Source organism: Perissodus microlepis, chromosome 18 (genome assembly GCF_051167445.1).
Source record: "Perissodus microlepis isolate ML-2025 ecotype Zambia chromosome 18, ASM5116744v1, whole genome shotgun sequence".
Classification (NCBI taxonomy): Eukaryota; Metazoa; Chordata; class Actinopteri; order Cichliformes; family Cichlidae; genus Perissodus; species Perissodus microlepis.
In genome coordinates this window covers 21885922-21904676 of record NC_140478.1, presented here as the reverse complement: position 1 = coordinate 21904676, position 18755 = coordinate 21885922, and the positions used below count along the sequence as shown (strand labels likewise).

General features: G+C 37.7%; 1 protein-coding gene across 6 annotated transcripts in view; it reads right to left on the bottom strand.

Annotated features, from left to right (window-relative positions):
* cacnb2b (calcium channel, voltage-dependent, beta 2b) overlaps positions 1-18755 on the bottom strand; it is a 40327-nt gene that overhangs the window by 2901 nt on the left and 18671 nt on the right. For 4 of the 6 annotated variants that reach the window (XM_084911665.1, XM_084911663.1, XM_084911667.1 and 1 more), the window contains exons 2-13: positions 8944-9009; positions 6590-6712; positions 6004-6143; positions 5055-5116; positions 4931-4956; positions 3637-3717; positions 3491-3549; positions 3252-3361; positions 2326-2334; positions 1342-1493; positions 1066-1161; positions 642-815 (exon numbers count right to left, since the gene is read on the bottom strand). In XM_084911665.1, coding sequence (XP_084767791.1) covers positions 642-815; positions 1066-1161; positions 1342-1493; positions 2326-2334; positions 3252-3361; positions 3491-3549; positions 3637-3717; positions 4931-4956; positions 5055-5116; positions 6004-6143; positions 6590-6712; positions 8944-9009 — 1098 coding nt within the window. The remainder of the gene's footprint in view (positions 1-641; positions 816-1065; positions 1162-1341; positions 1494-2325; positions 2335-3251; positions 3362-3490; positions 3550-3636; positions 3718-4930; positions 4957-5054; positions 5117-6003; positions 6144-6589; positions 6713-8943; positions 9010-18755) is intronic. The other 2 variants (XM_084911666.1, XM_084911664.1) reach the window with 1 other exon arrangement.

Below are 18755 nucleotides of genomic sequence, written 5' to 3'. Positions count from 1 at the left end.
CTGTTTCTACCACAAATATTTATTTAAATCAATTAGGACAATGGTAAAAAAAAGAAATGCAACTTCACCAAATGTTAAACTAAGAGATTCATCAAAGAAGAGAAGAAAAGTATATGTGTTTTAATTGATAGCCTTAGCTTGGGATAATTAACTTAATTAAATAAAAGTAGGTCAGCCTATCAATCCAACTATTGCCTTTTGTTTGTATCTACTACAGTATTAGTCTATCTTTATATAGTTTGTGTTATTTCTGTTGTTTTCTGTCATTTTCCCAGGAAGTTTCACAGCACTATTAAGTTGTTTCTACATAGATTACACTATAGTCATGATAAACATGGTACTAACTACTGTAACTCATCTCCACTGCTACACGGGAGTGACAATAGAATCTGAATATATCTCACTCACCAGAGGTAGGCCTATCTCATTTCTTCAACTTTCCAGTGAAGTACGATGAGAGGAAATGAAATGAAAGTGTTAGATGAATTCTGATGAGATTATTCACAGTTCAAACATTTATTTTCCACACTCAGCTGTCTTTCTAATACATGAGATGAATGGGATGAGATTAGATGAAAGGAAGACTTTACATCTGTTTTTTCTTTGTAGTTTTTCTCTGTACTTGTTTGTGTTTTAAGTACCGGTATTACTGTAGGACTGGCAGGCAGAGTATTCTCAGCCAGCTGGGCCACCACTGCGTTGGCAGGCTCCATCTCTGGCGGATGAGTGGCTCTCCAATAGGACTCCAGGTAATCAGCAATGTGCTCACAGGCATCCGATAGCTGGTTTTCATCTAAGATGACATCAAACATTTCCTACAGGAAATGGAAAAATTCAATTGAAAAGTGTGTAACAGTTAGGAGACAAGGGAAAATCTGTGGTTATTTTTGAGAATCACAAATAAGGTCTAAATGATGTTTCAAAGGCACACCAAAATCGTCAGTTATGTTGTTGTTGTTGGGCCCTCAGCAGTCCCACTGGAAATAACACATGTAGTATATATTCATACACTAAAGTAGTCACAATTCTGCCAACTTTTCTCATCTGCCACTAGATGGCACTCACTGGTGGACATTGAGCAAGCTTGTCTGCTGCCACAAGCTGAACATTGAGATGTTTGGTCTGAGACTTCCCCCTGGTCTTGATCAGTCTTGTCAATACCTGTTTGTCAGGAATCAAGAGAAGGAGGAGAATAAAAGAGGAAGTGAAAAAAGGGACTTACATTTTAAAATTTCTCTTTAGTATTAGTTCAAAACATTAAAAGAATTGAAATAGTCCAAAATTCACGTTTAGAAAAATCATGTCTCATCGGATTCCACAGTCTTTTCCGGTGAAGCTTACTTTTGGTGAGGAGATCTTTACATAGACAAGAATTGGAGCCAGGGAGGTCTTGGACACCTGCATAGGGTGGTTGACGGTGTCTGCGTCTAAAATGACCAACTGCAGACTGCGGGCGAGCTCAAAGATACGCTCCACCTCCCCTTGGATCTGAGCTGCAACACCAGAAAGCAAAAGCAAGACTTTAACATCTAAAATCCAGGAAAGTTACTCTGTGCATGATTAAACATTTTAACATGTACAACAATAACACATCTTAAATATAACTTTTTTTTTAGGCTACGGATGTGTATCAAGACATACCAGTGACTTATCAAGACTGTATCAAGACAGTACTTTTATATATTTTATGGGGGGGCGTTCAGGCTTGATAATGTACAAAAAATAAATGTCAATATTAGTTTTAAGCACATCTCACTGTCACGTGCAAAACCACAGACACTCTAGGATATGTGCTTATTTGTAATTATTGTCATCTTTTCTCTGCTATACCATTTCTAATATAGAAAATAAAAGGTACACACACTCACTTCACAAAACACATCAGCAGATTAAAAACTGTGTTAATGAAAAACATGCCATGCTTAATAAAACTTTTTTTAAAGGTTATTTGTTTTCATTTTCTTGGTGAGCTAATCCACGCGGTGAGTAAGACTTGTTACACTCATGGGAGTGTATTTAAAGACTGGCCACGAGAGGGAGCGTGAAGCAGGGCATACAGAAAATGTGGCTGCTTCTGTCCTTAATGAGTTATAGTGTTCACAAATAACAGTGAAGCACATGCATATCTCTCAACCCAGCGAACTGAAAAACTTAATAACAGTCGATTTCAATTTTAACGACAGTGAAGTCCACAAGTCAATGGCTGTATACATACAGAGTGTTAAAAAAGTGGCAGCTGAGACAGATGTGATGAGGTAATGATAGGAGAAGGAAAGTGGAGCATTCAAAAACACAAGGACTACCAGTGCTTTCAGTCATACATACCAGCAGCATCTGGGATGAGACAGCAATGAGAAAGACAAGAGTAGAGAAAACCAAACAAATTTTTATCATGCTTCTGTCTGATACCAAATATTTACTCTTCTAGGAAAAGGTGAGATTTGCACTATCCTAGTGCACAGTGTCACTGGGACAAAGACATCAAATCCACAGTAAGTTTCCAGTCAATATATAACTGTAACTGACAGACAACAGACTGCTTTATGCAGATCTGATGTCAGTGTTCTCATCTGAGTCTCTGTCAAATTTAACTATTCATTTCAAACTCTTTGTCTTCATGGCAATGGATAAATTATTCTCTCACATTATGAATTTGGAATAATCTTTGGACCATATATAAAAGCAAACTCTGTGAGCATGAGCCACACTGTGTTAATGGGATAAAGCAAGCATCATATCAAACCTGGGTCAGACAGTATTGGTTTCCTATTTTATCCTAATTAGGTTTCCAAAAGGTTTTTGCCACCAGAGACCAAAAAAGTGAGTCCCAGAATGCTTAAACAATTAAAGAAGTGTAGTCAGACCACTGTCGTTTAAAATGATTGATTTATTACAGCAGCAGACAGTTAGAGCTTGATGTCCATGCTCTGAGCTCATAGGGATGCTTCTTTATCACTATGTGTTTCACATTAGAGTGATAAGTTAACATGCCCTGGAGCCTGAAGGTGGATGCTGGGGTGATGGAGGGGTTGAACTTGCGTGCAGGGAAGCCGTAACACTGACATGTCAGAGGAAGAGATGCTAAATTGGGACATTGTGTTTTCATATATGATGCATTTTGAGTGGCTTTCATGATTTTCTTCATTTGTTTTCGTAATTGATTTATTTTCTTATTGCTACTACTGCTTCAGTTGTCTTTATGCTGTGAATGTCAACCAGGGAAGCTGTTCTGGAGATGACAGACGGCATACCTAAATTGGAGCGGGTGTTGGAGCGATCCATTAAGGCCTTTTTGCCAGGGTTGTTGAGGATGGATCGTTTTGCCAGTGAGATATCTGCTGTTACCCGCGTAATAGTAATTCTGGAGCAGAGACAAAATAACAATCATGATTACACAGTTATGATTTTTGTTGTTTTATTTTATTTTGGGGTGTTTTTTTTTCAAATAAATTATGTGATAGATTATGTGAAGAATTAAATCAGAACTTACCTGCCTTCAAATCGATGTTTTAAAAAGTCAAATAATGCTTTTTGCATCATATCTGTAACCTACAAGAGGGAAACAAATAAAGTTACTCCAAATTCAACAAATAATACTAGAGTTTTATATTTCTTCAAAAGTCAAATTAAGCTCACCTCTAAGCCCTTCAGTGATGGTCCCATTAGAACCACAGGACGCATTGTAGGCACTACATCATACATAGCCACCTGCTCCCCCTGTAGCAAAAAAAAAAATTAACAAAAATCCCCCAAAGTTAGATTTTTTGCTTATGAAACAAGAGCTACATAAGGAACCACTATACCCATCATCTAAAGGCTAAAATTATCTTATTTTTATGAACAAACTCAAAGTTTGATGATGCATGATGATCACAAACTCAATTTTGGCTGTACTCAAATGCTTAAACATATAAAGAAGAATAACTTATTAACATGTTATTAATACCACTTTGAGCATTAGATTTTGCTCTCACTTCTTAGCTGGTCATATGAGATAGCAACTTAGAAATTCATGAACTATTTTTTTAACCCGTAATATACCAAGGTGATCTAAATGTAAGTCAAAAGTTCAGTTGGCCAGTGTCACGGTCCTGGATCGGTGACCCAGTGTTTTGAGTTTTGTACTTTTACTTTTGATTTTATCATGGATTATGACTGTTTGTGTTTTGGTTTCTGTCTAGCTCCCTGGTTCTGTAGTACTTCCTGAGTTCTAATTCTTAGGTTTTGTTTTTTGGTTTCCTGGTGTTAACTCTGTGCCCTTCTGTCCTACATTTCAGGTCTCGATGTTCTGCCTCCCCAGTCTCTGTTAAGTTTACGTGTCTAGAGTTCAGTTTTACTTTGAAGGTCTGTGTCTCATGTCAGTGTTTCTAGTGTTGCTTCCCTTTGGTCTCGTCATGTCTGATTTCTCCCAGCTGTGCTCTCCTCCTGTGTCTCATTCCCCTCATTATTCCCCAGTGTATTTAAGCCCTGTGTTTCTCTGCGTCAGTGTCGTGTCGTCACTCATGCTGTGTGTTTCCTTGTGTGCCTCTTGATGAAGTTTATATTTTCCAGCTTAGTTTAGTCCTGTATTATTTCCGTGTGTCAGCAATAAAGCTGAATTTGTTTGAGTTATTCCCACGTGTTGGGAGTTCTGCATTTTGGGTCCTCTTCCTGCCTGTACACAGCTGAATCATGACAGCCAGTTTTACTGACACTGTCAGTCCAATGGACAACACACATATCCTTGCTTTAGTCTGAAAGTTAGAGCAACACTTGTAAAATGGTACACAAGACAAAACCAAAGCTTCTGCATTCAAGAATTCACTGTATGCAGTGAAAATATGAATAAGATAAAATAAGTTGTTGTGTTTCTAGAAAGCAGTGTTCTTTATAATGAGGATCGATGGGCTGAAACAGATGTAAACAGAGTGTAAACACTTTCATCACTTACCGGTTTCTTTTTCACCTGCTGATTGGCTGCTTGTGCAGAATGACAAAATAGCAAACGTTCCACAGTTATTATGAATAAAAAAGAAAACATATTTATTGTTACTCCCTTGTATGCACATACTGACCTTGTGATGGAGGAGTATATTTCTTCGAGTTCATATCTTGAGCTGCCTGAGATGCAGCTTTGCTAAAATGAGAGGAAATCTCTGATTTAGTTTAAGTCTGCAACAACCAAACGCTGATTTTACCACACTCTGAATTTCAGTGCTTTAGTAATGATAAAAATAGACCACCATGTTTCTATGCAATGAAGGATTTTGGTGCTTAGAGACTGTGTGTCTATTTATAGCATAAGACACAAATATATGAAGCTTAGAGGGCAAATCCCTCAAAGTGGTTCAGCGCAGTTTCCACCAAAGCAACATTTTTAAGATTCTTTAGATGTGTTACAGTTTAACTGTGTCAAGTTCAAATCAATGAGTTTTTGCCTTCTGGTGAGGGGGGTGGGGGTGGGGGTGCAACCTTTTGAAGTAACAAAAGGGAAATATAGTCATCGCCTTTATAATTTACTACCACACATGATGACATGAAACAAACTTAAGTTAAACAACATAAAATACATAAAATAACTAATGTCATTCATACATGAACACACTAAATTACTAAAAAGTAAGCTGGGAAAGTGTATGATACAAGTTTTAAGTCAAAATGTTATTTGCATATCACTACAGCAAACTTGTTTACCAGTCTGGTTGATAATTTTTTTAAATTGAGAACTTATTATTCCACACCAGTAAAAAGACTTTAGAATTGTCTTTTTGTTTTTTAAAAAAGGTCCGCTACCGAGCCACCACCCGCAGACAGGCTGATATCACAACCTTTCCTGTTTTTTTTTTTTCGTCTTTGTGCCAAAAGTATCAGTGTATACACATTCGAAGCAACACTGTTTCCTCAAAGTCTCTCTGCTCCAGCAATTTTATTTATTTGTGGTCAATTTAAAACACAACTTTTGCATTGAAATTCCTGCATAAAAACCCTCATGAAGGAAATGAAAGAGCATCACGATGTACATACTTGGCTAATGCCTTGGCAGCTTTCCTCGCTTGGACTTCTCTTCGGATAAGAATGGTTTCCAGATTGACTGGACTGGGGACGAAGCCCACCACACCATCCTCCTTCACCAGCCGTCCGATCCACCAGTCATTGTTAAACTTCTGCTCATTCAGAAGAAAAAAAAAAAGAGCGGACATTTAAAGATTGATGTTCTCATGTGACATTATTTTTATCTGATGATGTTAATGGTCCAATTTAGCAACTGTAGCTTTGCATTTTATGTTATCTGTATCTAAAAATTAACCCAAATCTTAATTAACAGGTGTCAAGCTTTATCAGCTAAACCACAGCACATTTCAAAATGTGTAAAAAGAAGAAGAATGCACCAAAAGTACGTCACTATCTGGACAATTTGGGATGTTGTGTTGCTTCTCCTCTTTGGATTTCTTTTCCGTCTCTTGGGTTACATTCCATCAGTTTGTTGTCATTTTGCTTCTCATTTTAAAATCCGTCTGGTTCTGCCCTGTCAGTTAGGTCCTTCTAACAACCCCCATTTGTACTGTTTGTAATTTTGCATGATATGTGTATTTGTGTGTTTGCTTCAAACCTCTTTGATATGTAGGAAGTCCCTGGCCTCAAAAGTGACAGCCTGGCCTGGTACAGGGACGTTGTCATCGTCTGCTGGCATGTAAGAGAAGTTGCATCGTACAGCAAATGCCACAGGCTTGTACTGGGAATACAAGGCAGGAGTTATGATTACTAATAAATCATATTATATACAATACAATCTACATCAGGGTAAGAGAGTAACCTTGTGTAATCCATTTTGCAAAAGCTAAAAGCTAAGCTTTTATAAATATGACATTTAATGAATTAGGTCAGTAATAATAGGTAAGTAAAAAAATAGTAGGTAAAAGTTAAAAATACAACCATTAGTCAAGAAAAGAGAGTTACTGTGATAATACCACAAGCTGTAACGTACGACCAAACAAGTCACTGATCTTTTATCCTTGTATTAATATTCAATCCTATTTTACTGTTTGTGAAGTTGCACATAATTGTGATTCCTCAGTTCAGTAAGGAATAACTAACTATTAGAGAATTTCAGAATGTTGACTTCATTCCAGTGTTTTAACATCATTAGATCATAACATTTATCATTTTTCTTCTCCCTTTTCTACAGTTTTTTTTAAATTAAGGGGTGTGGCTAAACTGCACAACTGTGTTAAGTACAATTGGCTGTGTTGCCAGCATTTTGTGTACATACACAAATATGTGGCCTGATGCACATATAAATTAACATTTTGACAGATGTTAGGAAAACAAGTATAAGTTTAATGTGAAGTGCTCTATATTTTAGAAATATAGCTCAGACACAAATTCTGGAAAATTCTGCATTTCAGGTGTATAAGATGAAGCTACTGATGATTACATTCCTGTTGTCTGACTGTCATGGGACATGATAATGTTTTGTTTGATTTTTCTTCCACCAAAGGGATATGTTTAATTTATGCTTAGGAAAAATGACCTGTTGCTGTTTCTTCTTTGTTGCACTGTAACTACTGTATGCTTCCTCCTGAACGAATGTTGGTGTTGTAATCCTATCAGAATCAAATGTCAGTGGCTTGTCGGTCAAGCTGCTAATTACTCCACTTTGGAAAGATTAGAGACTGTGGGAGAGGCTGCAGGGTCAGTAGGTGACAGGTCAGGTGTCTTTGCCGCCTTAATTACAAAGCAACAGTGGGAGCACATTAAACCTGTGGGGGAGGATTTAATTTAATATACAACACATCAGCAGGGTCTGCTTAAAGGGCAAAAGAGAGGAAGTCTGCTATCAACTGGGGCTTAAAAAAAATCACATCTCTAATGACCTTAATTGTGATTATGCCCCAAAAGGAAAACCTATATCACACATTTTGTATGTATGTAAGCCAGACTTAAAAATGATAACCATATGATATTACATTCATAGTATAATACCAGCAGGTTTAATCGTTTTACCTCATCTTGACTATCTACATATTGTGTTTAATATTAACATATAATAATTTTTACAGACACACCACATTACTTGATGACTCAGAGAAAACACTAAGAGAAAAATAGCAAAACATACATAAACAATTTATATATACTGTTTTAACAGTATTTGCTTTTTTCTTCATTAGCAGAACTTAATGCCAATTAATTAATAAAATGACTCTTTTATTACATTATCTTTTTCATACTTATATTGTGACATCTGGATCACATCAAAACCTGATGGGTTTGAAAGACAGTGATAACTAGAAAGAGGAATGCGTGTATGAAACCCAGTAAATGTAAATTATACGTTCATTTAAGTTCATCTGGTACTTTCTTAAATTTTGCTCTGAAAAAGATTTTCAGGACATCATAACTATAAAATGAGCAACCAGAGAAAAGACCATACCTTTTTTTAAATAGATTATAGAAATACAAACTGTATCAGAGGGTAATCTTTAACTGCATCTGAACAGATTTCATATGCAGATGTGCCGATGATTTGAAAGTATTCAAGTCACACTGCAGAAAAATGTTGTTCCACTGTTGTTCCGATGGCAAAGTAATTAATCACATATCAAATTTCTTTACAATCTAAATGTTGTTGCATTACAATATAGTTTGTGTTGGTTATTTTGCTATCTTGCTAGAAAGCATATGGCTAAAGATGAAAGTGTTGTTATTTATTTGAAGCAATAATCAATATCCTTGGTCATCATCCTTCCCCTGGCAGTGAGCACATAAAGGAACGACAAGGATGAAGACTGTGATGACTCATTTCAGTAGAAGAATATTGCTTCGCTAATCCAATGTCCTGATGTGTGTGTTTCATGTCTGTGATGTAATCATGTCCTTGAGAGCAGCCTCTCTCAAAAATGAGTCTGTAAGAGCCACAGTGGGTCAGATCAGGTGATACATGATGCAACAGAGCAAAAGTACCTTTGCTTTCTCCAGCTGCACCTGGGCGTTTCTTTCCTCAACGACATCTGTGTCCTTATGCTCTCCCTGCAGGAGATACAAAGGAAGAGCAATTAGTTTGATCAATTCACTGTAAATAAGACAAGAGAGGAATGCTGCAGAAGGAGGACAAGAAATTACATATTTTCTGCTGCAGTCATTTCAAGGGTGGTTACATAGTGGGGGACATATGAGACATTTAAAATGTATTTAAATCAATGCAGCAGCAGCAGCAGCAGCAGCAGGGTTACAGTCCAAGCATGGTTCAAACTCCAAAAACACTGGATTCAAAATAAAGACCTTAGAATAATAGAGAGGAAAGCCCACCAATCAGATATGAGCAAACATGTTGCAGCAGTGGAAAGGAAAACATTCATATTTTAAAATTCTATCCAGTAATGCAACTCAGCAGCGTCATTAGTTAGCCATACTCTTTCTGACGAACAAACAGCATAATTTACATGTCGCACTTTATTTTTTAAAGTTTCTCTGTCCTAGTCAAAGTCGAATCTATTCAAGTCATGTAGGGTGTCCCAAAAAAACGAGAGCTGCAGTTGTTCAGCAAACGAGAGCCAAAAAGGAATCGTTAAAAGCAGAGTTTTAGCAAGAGAAAAAAATAAAAATGGCATTTTTTAAAAAAAAACAAGTCATAATGAAAGTAACAGGAAAACCCTTATGGAATTTAACCAAACAAAAGAAAACTAAATAAAATATTGCCTCACAATAAGCTGTCCCTTCCTATACATTTGCCTTCTCAACTGCATGGACTCTATCAGTTACACGGGTAAGCAACATAACATAAACGACATAACATGTTATATATTATTTTTACAGAATTTCAGCAACAGAAAAACATTGTCTTATTCTACCTTACTTGTCTTGTGTCCCAGTTGCTCTTGGGTCAGTCCTATCAATGCAAATATGGATTTATTACTAACGACTAACAGCTGATTCCCAGGAAACACAGATGCAAAAGAGAAACTGATCATGTGATCAATAATTACAATAATTAAACAACTTATCAATTAGCTTTCAAGAAACTTTGCATGTAATTCTGCAAAAATGTAGCAGCAAACTCCCCCAGGGACACCCAGGTTTATGCACCATGTGTCCCTAAGATTAGATTGTCCTCTCAAAGACATGGTAATTAATGCTCTCAGTGTCATAGCCAGGAGGTGGCAAAGCCCATCGCGTCAATCTGGCACTCATGATACGCACTTGCATCCCAGAGTCGCAAATCAGGTCTGTCGTTGAAGACAGTCTGCTCTGTCTGATGCATTTAGATCATGCGCCCTTGGTGGGTCAAAGTCAATATTCTCAAATCTAATCTGAAATTGTTGGTGCACAAAGTGATTTTTGTATTAGGTCCCTACCAATGATATAAAACATTAAAATTAGTTTGCAAATGTTTGCTCTGCTTCATTTAGATGCTCTTTAACTTGTTAACACATTGAAAATCATACACAGCTAAATGGTGAAGTAATAAATAAGCTCAATTATGGCAATCCACACCCCAGTCCTAGCTAAAGTGTTTTTTCTGCAAAAAACTGGAATTGCAACTCCTCGTCTTCTGAAGTGGAATGGAGAGTTGCTTTTGTTTGCCCGCTGCCCACCCTGAGCAATGCTCCCCACAGTGTTTCCACTTGATCACAGTAAAGGGAACAATTACATTCTCCAGCAAACATTGCAGTCAGCTGCAATACCTGCCTCCTCGAAAATCTAACAAAATGTCGACATATTTTAAACATTTAACATGAAGACTTCTACAATCCACTAGTTTATGGCTGTTCATATGATTAAGACTTTTTTTTAAGTATTTGAGAATATAGGCTGCTCACTGTGCAAACCCAAAGAACCTTTTTTTTCTGGCACACCTTTACTCTACCACCTGCTCCCCCTCTCCATGTTATTCTAAATGAGTGCACACTGACACTACTGAAACACTTATGATGATGGATTATGCACCATGTCATTACCATAGGCCAATTTTTACTTCTGACCTATCTTCAACTCCAAAATGGCTTAGCTTTAAAATGAAATTGAGAATAGCAGGGACTGCAACGAGGAAGGAAAGCATGAGGCGTGAGGGAAGCGACTGAGAGCGCTACAGTGCTACAAGAAGAAAACAAAGTAAAAGAAAAATGTCTTCAGAGAGAACAAAACCAAAGCACATTCAGTGGTGGCACAAATGTGCACATATTTGCTCATTGGAGGGGGGGACACACACACACGACTAATACCCGAGAAACAACAAAAGTATTGATCAAAGAATCACAAGGACATAACGTATCAAAGTGTTAGATTGCTGGTAATTACACGTTACAGTTATGAAAAGCTGGTGGATGCAGTAGAGACAATGTCAAAACAGAAAATTGAAAATCAGAGAGAAGGAGGAAGTAAATCTCCCTGGGGCACAATTATGCCCAGGCAAGGATTTTTGTTTACCCATGCCTGGCAAAGACATCTGGTCGCACAGCACCCAGCTCTCCTGTGAGCCAGTGTCACCCAGCCAATAGTACAAAACGCCCCCGCTGAATTATTAAGCAATACTGAACTACTGCTGATGACTTTACGAGAATGAGTTGAGCTCTCCAAGAGAAAGGAAGCAAAAATCAATAATACATACATATATATATATATATATGTATATAATTTTGAAAGACATTGTAATTAATACTGCAAGTTAATTAACCTTTTACTTTACAGTTCTGATTCACATATTTATTTAAAAGTTTTACATAAGTGGGGAAGATCTTAATGGACATGTCTGTGGTCTGGCATAACAGTTACAGTGTGTGATTCTAGACTCTATTGTAGATGAAGACTGTGCCTGGTTTACTTTATTCACTGTGTTGCTGCATTGGAGCCATGTAGATAACTGTACCTGCTTGAGACATTTTCTCATTGTGTCTCATAATTATTGGATTATTCTCTCAGATTTCCCAACCTGTGCATAATCTGGCCCCGGCCTCTGAAATGTGAAGATCTGATCTTTTTCTTTGAGATAAATTACATTTAACTAAATGTTGTTGTTTTTTTTAAAAGGCTTTTGTTTCATTGTGTTATTGTGATTTTAAAGATGCGATCAATTCAGAAAATGAATCTTCACATTAATAGATGATCATTAGTTCATTAGTTGTTACAGTCCTTTCTCTTTTGATATTAAATTGAATCAGCTGAGTTAAAAGAAACTGCATCTTTGTTGACCAATAATACCCAGACTCTTCCCTGTACAGTATTTTCTCTCTATCACTAAACTTTTCTCTTATATAGGTACTCCAAGTTGATTTTTCATTCCACTCTTTCAAAGTCTTTACCCTTAACTGATCCCCTCATCATTTCATTAAACCCCCTTCTTTCTTCTCTTTTGTCCTTCTCTCTCTCCCTGTTGGAGAATCTTTTTAGACCATTACTGTGATTACGTGGCTTAGAAGGTGGGCAAAGGAAGGTAGAGGGCAAGGATGACGTGAAAAAAAAGGAGTAAAGGCACGCTCTCTCATGTGCTACCTGAAGGTGACTCCTATTCTGCTGAAAAGTGTTTACACAGCTCTTTCAACACACGCCAGGAGAGTGCATTAGGAAAGGAGCATCTGATTGGGGAGATGGACTCCATCCCCAAACCTAAATAATCAGAACCATCGAGTCACCAGGAGCCAGCTGGCTGCCCTGGAGGATTGTGATTCCCCAGAGGTCGAACTAAACTCTGAACCAGTTTTTAAAAGGATCCTGTTATACATGCAGCTTGCATCAACATCAGATATTTAGCAGGTATTTTAAGCCTTGCATGACAAAATGTGCAAAATTATTAGATCATTAATAACCAAAGAAACCAAAGAAAAAAGAAAAGTGTGGCTTTGTACCAAGTTTGGTAAACTAAACTAATATCTTGATGCATGCTCAGTCATCTAGGCAAGGAAATCCCAGAAAGTTTCTTATGTTCATCTGGACATAAAATTTTAAGGGGAGAAAAGTTTCATCAAACATTCGTCAAACATTTCGTCACTCATCCAAGTGGATAATGTCTTCCTCAGGTGACTCAATCATCCGAGTGGCGTTCCTCTCACTAAAACACTGTGTCCAGATGTACAGAATCAACTTTTCAACTTTGAGTGCAGAGAGTGTGAACTGAGAACTCCACTGACTGACATTGACCAAATAGGAGATATATGAGGGCTAGTTACACAGCTGTCAGCTGCAAAACAATGGAGGAAAGCACATCTGTTTATACAGATACAGCTTCATAAAGTGCATAAATTTTTTTTAAAAAAGTATTTTTCAACTTAATTAGTTAAATAAAATATCAAAAAACTGCCTTTCAAAAAGATCTGGTAATGAATGTAACCTCCCTTTTTTCATTACCTTACATCAACTGAGTGTTTAAGTTTCTTGATTGGTTCATGACTGAGTGACTGCTAAAGCAGTAACTACAGTCTCCCAAATGCTATTCAAAGAGGTGCATCGCCCTCTCTCACTGTAAGTCAGGTGAGGTGGGACCAGGTCATTGCCTGGACATCCAACCATGTAGTGAAGTACTTGGACGCATGTGGTCAGTGGCGGTCCTAGCCTGTTTGGCGCCCTGGGCGAACACTCCCTCTGCAACCCCCCACCCCCACCCCCTGACACACACACACAAAACATATTAAGTATTGTACATTAACATAAAACTGTTGTACACACACACATATGGAGAGAGACAGAGTATGCATAGTATGCAAACGGCTACCAAACAGCGATCATAATTCGTCATACAATGAGAACAGGACAAATCAGCAACTGACAATGACTAATTAATATTAAAACCTGTAACATAATGCATTGTTTGGAGTTTAGTCTGTTACTGTTGCTATTTTTACCATTTCTTCTTGGAGCAACTGTAACCCACATAATTTCCTTAGGGATTAATAAAGTATTCTGATTCTGATTGTTTCAGGATGACCTGCCATTATCCAATGACACATCTGCTTACCTGTATCTTTTGCTCGTTTCTCTTCCTCTTCTTTTCTCTTTTTTCTAAACTGAGCACCTGATGGTTTTGAACTTTTCTTGTCCATCTTCCATTGGTTTTAATTTTGCACTCCAGTATGAACACAAATCCCCCAACCCGAGGATCACCACAACATAGCCTAATAGACCTACACCTTAGCTCACAGAATTACTTTGTCTAAGGTTTATTTCTGAGATTTCACACAACCCAGGATTCAAATCATGAATACACAACGATCTTGGATTTACAACATTATGAATGAAATGTGCTCTATTTGGAAGGGCCCCCTCCCCTTTCGACGGGTTGTGTGTGAGACTTTAAATCATCAAACTCTAAATTCTAAATGTTAAATTGTTATTGATCCCTTTACCCCGAGTCCTAAAGTGTATATTTATTTTCTTACTCTTCTTATATTTATTGTTTGTTTACTTGCACTGCTGTAACTGGAGCCTCGTCGTCTCGTCTCTCTATATACTGGACTGTATGTAGCGGAGATGACAATAAAGTTTACTTTGACTTCGGCAGCAAGCACGCGCACCGAGGGCTCTCGCGCTCACTTTTCGCGTATAGAATTTCGAAAAAACATCGGTGCAAATTATAAGTCTGTATCATAATGTCTGCTGTTTCCGTGTTTGTTGGTTTGTTTTTATTTTGTTTTATTTTGCGAGTTGATGCTGCTCCAGCCGGTCAGAGAATTAGCCCCCCCTCCCTGCGCCGCAAGCAGCAGGCGCACCTCGCAAACGAAGGGCGCCCTTACTCCCAGCAAATGGGCGATAGAAAACCCAATATGCGCTGACTGACGCCGATGCCCGTGATGTCGCCCCCCACCACGATGCCGCCCCGGGCAACCGCCCGTGTCGCCCGTATCTAAAACCGCTACTGCATGTGGTGGAACTCAAATGATCATTTCCTTTTTGAATGTTGGAGACTTCTTTATGACCTTTCCCTCCTTCTTTTCCTTTCTCTTTCATTTAGTTAGCACTATTTGGAAAGCTTTTATTGCACTTACAGTAACATAAGTTAATGACAGCTGGACAAACTTTTTCTTTGCTACACCTGTCTTTTATCTACTCCATGTCGGTAAAACAGAAACACGAGTGGTGAAAAAGAGAGTAGGTAATGGCTAAAATGGCTTTGACACTCTCCTGAAAGTCCAGTCTTGAACTGACAAGTTTGCCAAATTTCAAACCACACAGACCTTTGGCCCACCAGAGGATATAACTGTAAAAGAAGAAGATATTTTCAGTCTTTCACAAAGAGTAATGAAACATTAACTATCAAGGATGAAATCCCAAGTAGGTTGGGAGAATGTATAGAGTCTTCATGTCTATACATACTAGCTGTACACTGGGAGGCATGCTTGACTCTTTGCTGTAGGAAACTGTATCAAACAGTACAAGAACCTTTTCCTCTTGAGTTGAGGAGATGAGTTCAAATACAAGATATACGGTGGGAAAACTGACAATTTAAGATAATAGATGATCTTTCGATTTGATTTGATTTGTCAAGGGAAATAAAAAAAGATTACTACATTAAATAATTAAAATACAGTGATGTGCACTTTGTGGTGACACAAAGATGAAAATGCTCATGCATCATGATGTGTAAGTTCAGAATATTTCAGAATATAATCAGAGGGAAAATCCAGACAGCTATGTGCACAACCAGTCATGTAGGTCTCTGCACATTAATTGTGGGAAGACTCACATGGGGAGAGTTTACTTTAAATGACCGCTCTATGATCTTTGGCCATACCACCCACCATTATTCAAGAATAAAAAGGAAAAAGTAAATATTACTATGAATGCTGAATCACAAAATACCTCCTCACAGGGTTAAAAACTAGAAAGGAAAATCCATCTATTATCTTAAGTTTCTTTCAGTGTCTCCTCTTGAATATATTATTTACTGTACTGTGTAGAGTGTATTGGCCGAAGATACTCATACAGTAATTCCCGCTTCATATTACTCAACATACAGAAAGACATTTCCATGGCAACCATATGCAACGTGAGCATAAATTACTTCCACTGACATCTGCTGTTACATTCTGTATACCACAATCCTCAGAAAAATATACATAAGAGCCACAACAACCCATACCTGACACCTTAACTCTCCTTCAAATTCATCACATCCTTATAGACAGACTAAAGACATTAAGTGAGCATTACATAAAACTCAATGGGAGATCCATCAAGGAGCTAGTTAAACCGTCATAAAACCTTCATTATATTTATGTCGGCTTTGAAGTGCTGATAGCACTTCATTACTGTACTTCCACCCTCAGATGACACAGCAGAAAACTATTACACCTGTACACTCATCTATAAATAGTATTTTAAATATGTCATAAAAATCAATCTTTTTATCTTTTCACGAAGTTCAGGCGCTAATCCAACATCAGTGTAAAACATCAGCATGAAAGACAGGAAGCAGAAGTTAGTTGAACTAAAGATGCTTTTTGGATGAAGATAACTTTTTTATAGTTATTTTAACTGCTGAAAGGATGAAAGAAGTATCACCCTTTTAATATATTTAAAGAGCAGGAAAAGATTTGAATTCTACCATTTAGAGCTCAGTTTTTAGGGCATCTTTTGGCTTCTTTTAGCGTAAATATATAGTGTTTGGGCTTGACATTAATATGTTAATTGGACAAACATGAGTTCACTAACACTAGTAAAATTCTAGCCCACTAAACAGCAGAAAAGGACACATCTTAAATGGATTTATGTGATGGAGTACCCATTGTCAGCTCTAGTACCACTTCAGAAGACAAGCAATTTACAGGACCCAGAGAAGTAAAACATAGATAGTTATTTAGGAAGGTAAGGATATAGTTAATCCCATAGTGATTTGTACAAAGCATTCATATTCATATGGGGAAACTTAATTTGGTTGATCTCTGGTTGTGTGAGTATGGAGATTTGTTACTACCCTCCTGTACCCTCCCATGCATTCTTGGATACTCCTCGGGTACTGCTGTGATCTCATTCGTCACAAAAAAGACATCTAAGGCTAGGAGTTTCCACTTCAATGAACAAGACCAAGGTGAACAAATCTGTGGTGCCTTCATCCCTGTGGCAGTTAACTACTATAATAAGAGCCTTAAGTTTGAGAAGAGAGCTCAAACACTTGGCAGTTTATTATAGGACTGTGACTCCAGCATCATTCACTGACATACCACACAATGCAAATGAAAATTATGACAGCAGTTCTGAAAAAATGACAGTATGGTAATGATAACAGAGTTTTAAAACCACCCTGTGTATCTCATGTGTGATGGTGAATTGGTTGTTGCTCTGTCCACAGCTGAATAATCACAGGAGAACGGCATCAGTGCAAACTCTGCATAAAAGCCCCCAAGGACAATACTGAGAAGAGATTCAGCATGCCCACAACTCCCAGTTCCCTGAAACTGCATACAGGACTTTTACATTCTCAGGCAGCGCCACAGTAATTCTTTTCACTCACAGCTCACTTAGACAGCAGGCTTTGATATATTACTTTAATCCAGCTTTTAAGAAAGTAATGATACAATTCTACTGTTGACATGAATCCAAATTTGAATTTAAGTCAGAACCACAAAAGACCATCTTGAGCTGGGCAAAAATCAGTGGTGATAGCAATGGGTCTTCAGACCACATTTTCTGTAATATTTGGGTACTTGTAAAGCTTCAGGCATGTTTTTGAAAAATTGTGATGCTGCTGTGTCGGTAAAATCATACAGAAAACAAAATATAGATGAGTCACAAATAAAAACAAAAACTAAAAACTAAACAAAAAGCAATGTGTTGGACCTTTTAACCCGCCTCTGAGCCATTGCTTTTAGTTAAAGGATGGCTTTGCCCATCTTTCAGGTTTCACCAGATACTGACCAAAGTGTAACTATTCTTTCATGCTACACTATAGTGTGGGCTTACATTAAGAAGTAAGCTGTTGCTCCTATATGCAGCCACAAGAGCTTCAGTGCGATTTGGCATTGGCTCTTCAAGTCTCTGGAATTCTGCTGGAGGGAGAAACACAATTCTTCCTAAAGCTATTTCCTCAGGAAATTTGATGTTTTAATGTTTGTGGTGCAGACATGTCAGTCCAAACTCTTGCACGGGTTTTTAACTGGGTTGAGATTTGATGACTGTGATGGCATTAATACAATTTATTGTATTCCTACTCAATAAACTGTTCCACAGCTCCGCAGTGCAGTGGCTTACACATTTTCACACGAGGGAAGATCCCCAGGAAGAGATTGAATCCCTTGCGAGTTACTTTAGGAAAGTAAAAATCTGCCCAATCATAAATGTGGGAGCTTCCTGCTATGGTGATGCCTTGTAAATAAGAGAGAGGCTTAAAGTCGCTTTATACAAACCACTCAGTGTGCTATGGATGACATCATCCAGGAAGAGACTACACCACGCTCCAAATTATTATGCAAATTGTGTTTAAGTCTCATAAAGATTAAATAAGTTGTTTTTCAATTAAACTCATGGATGGAATTGTGTCTCTTTTTTTATCACTGAAATCAATCTCGGACCCCTATGATCATTTGTTTGCCAGGTGAGCCCAATTAAAAGAAAAACTACTAAAGAAGGATGTTCCACATTGTTAAGCAGACCACCATTTTCAAGCAATATAGGAAGGAAAAGGTATCTTTCTGTTGTTGAAAAGTGTGAAATAGTTGAATACCTTGGACACTTAATGAAAACCTAAGATATTTCACCAAAATTTAGGCGTGATCACCATAATGTAAGAGATTTGTGGCTGAGTCAGAGCACACATGGGTTTGTGCAGATAAAGGCACAATGAGGAAGGT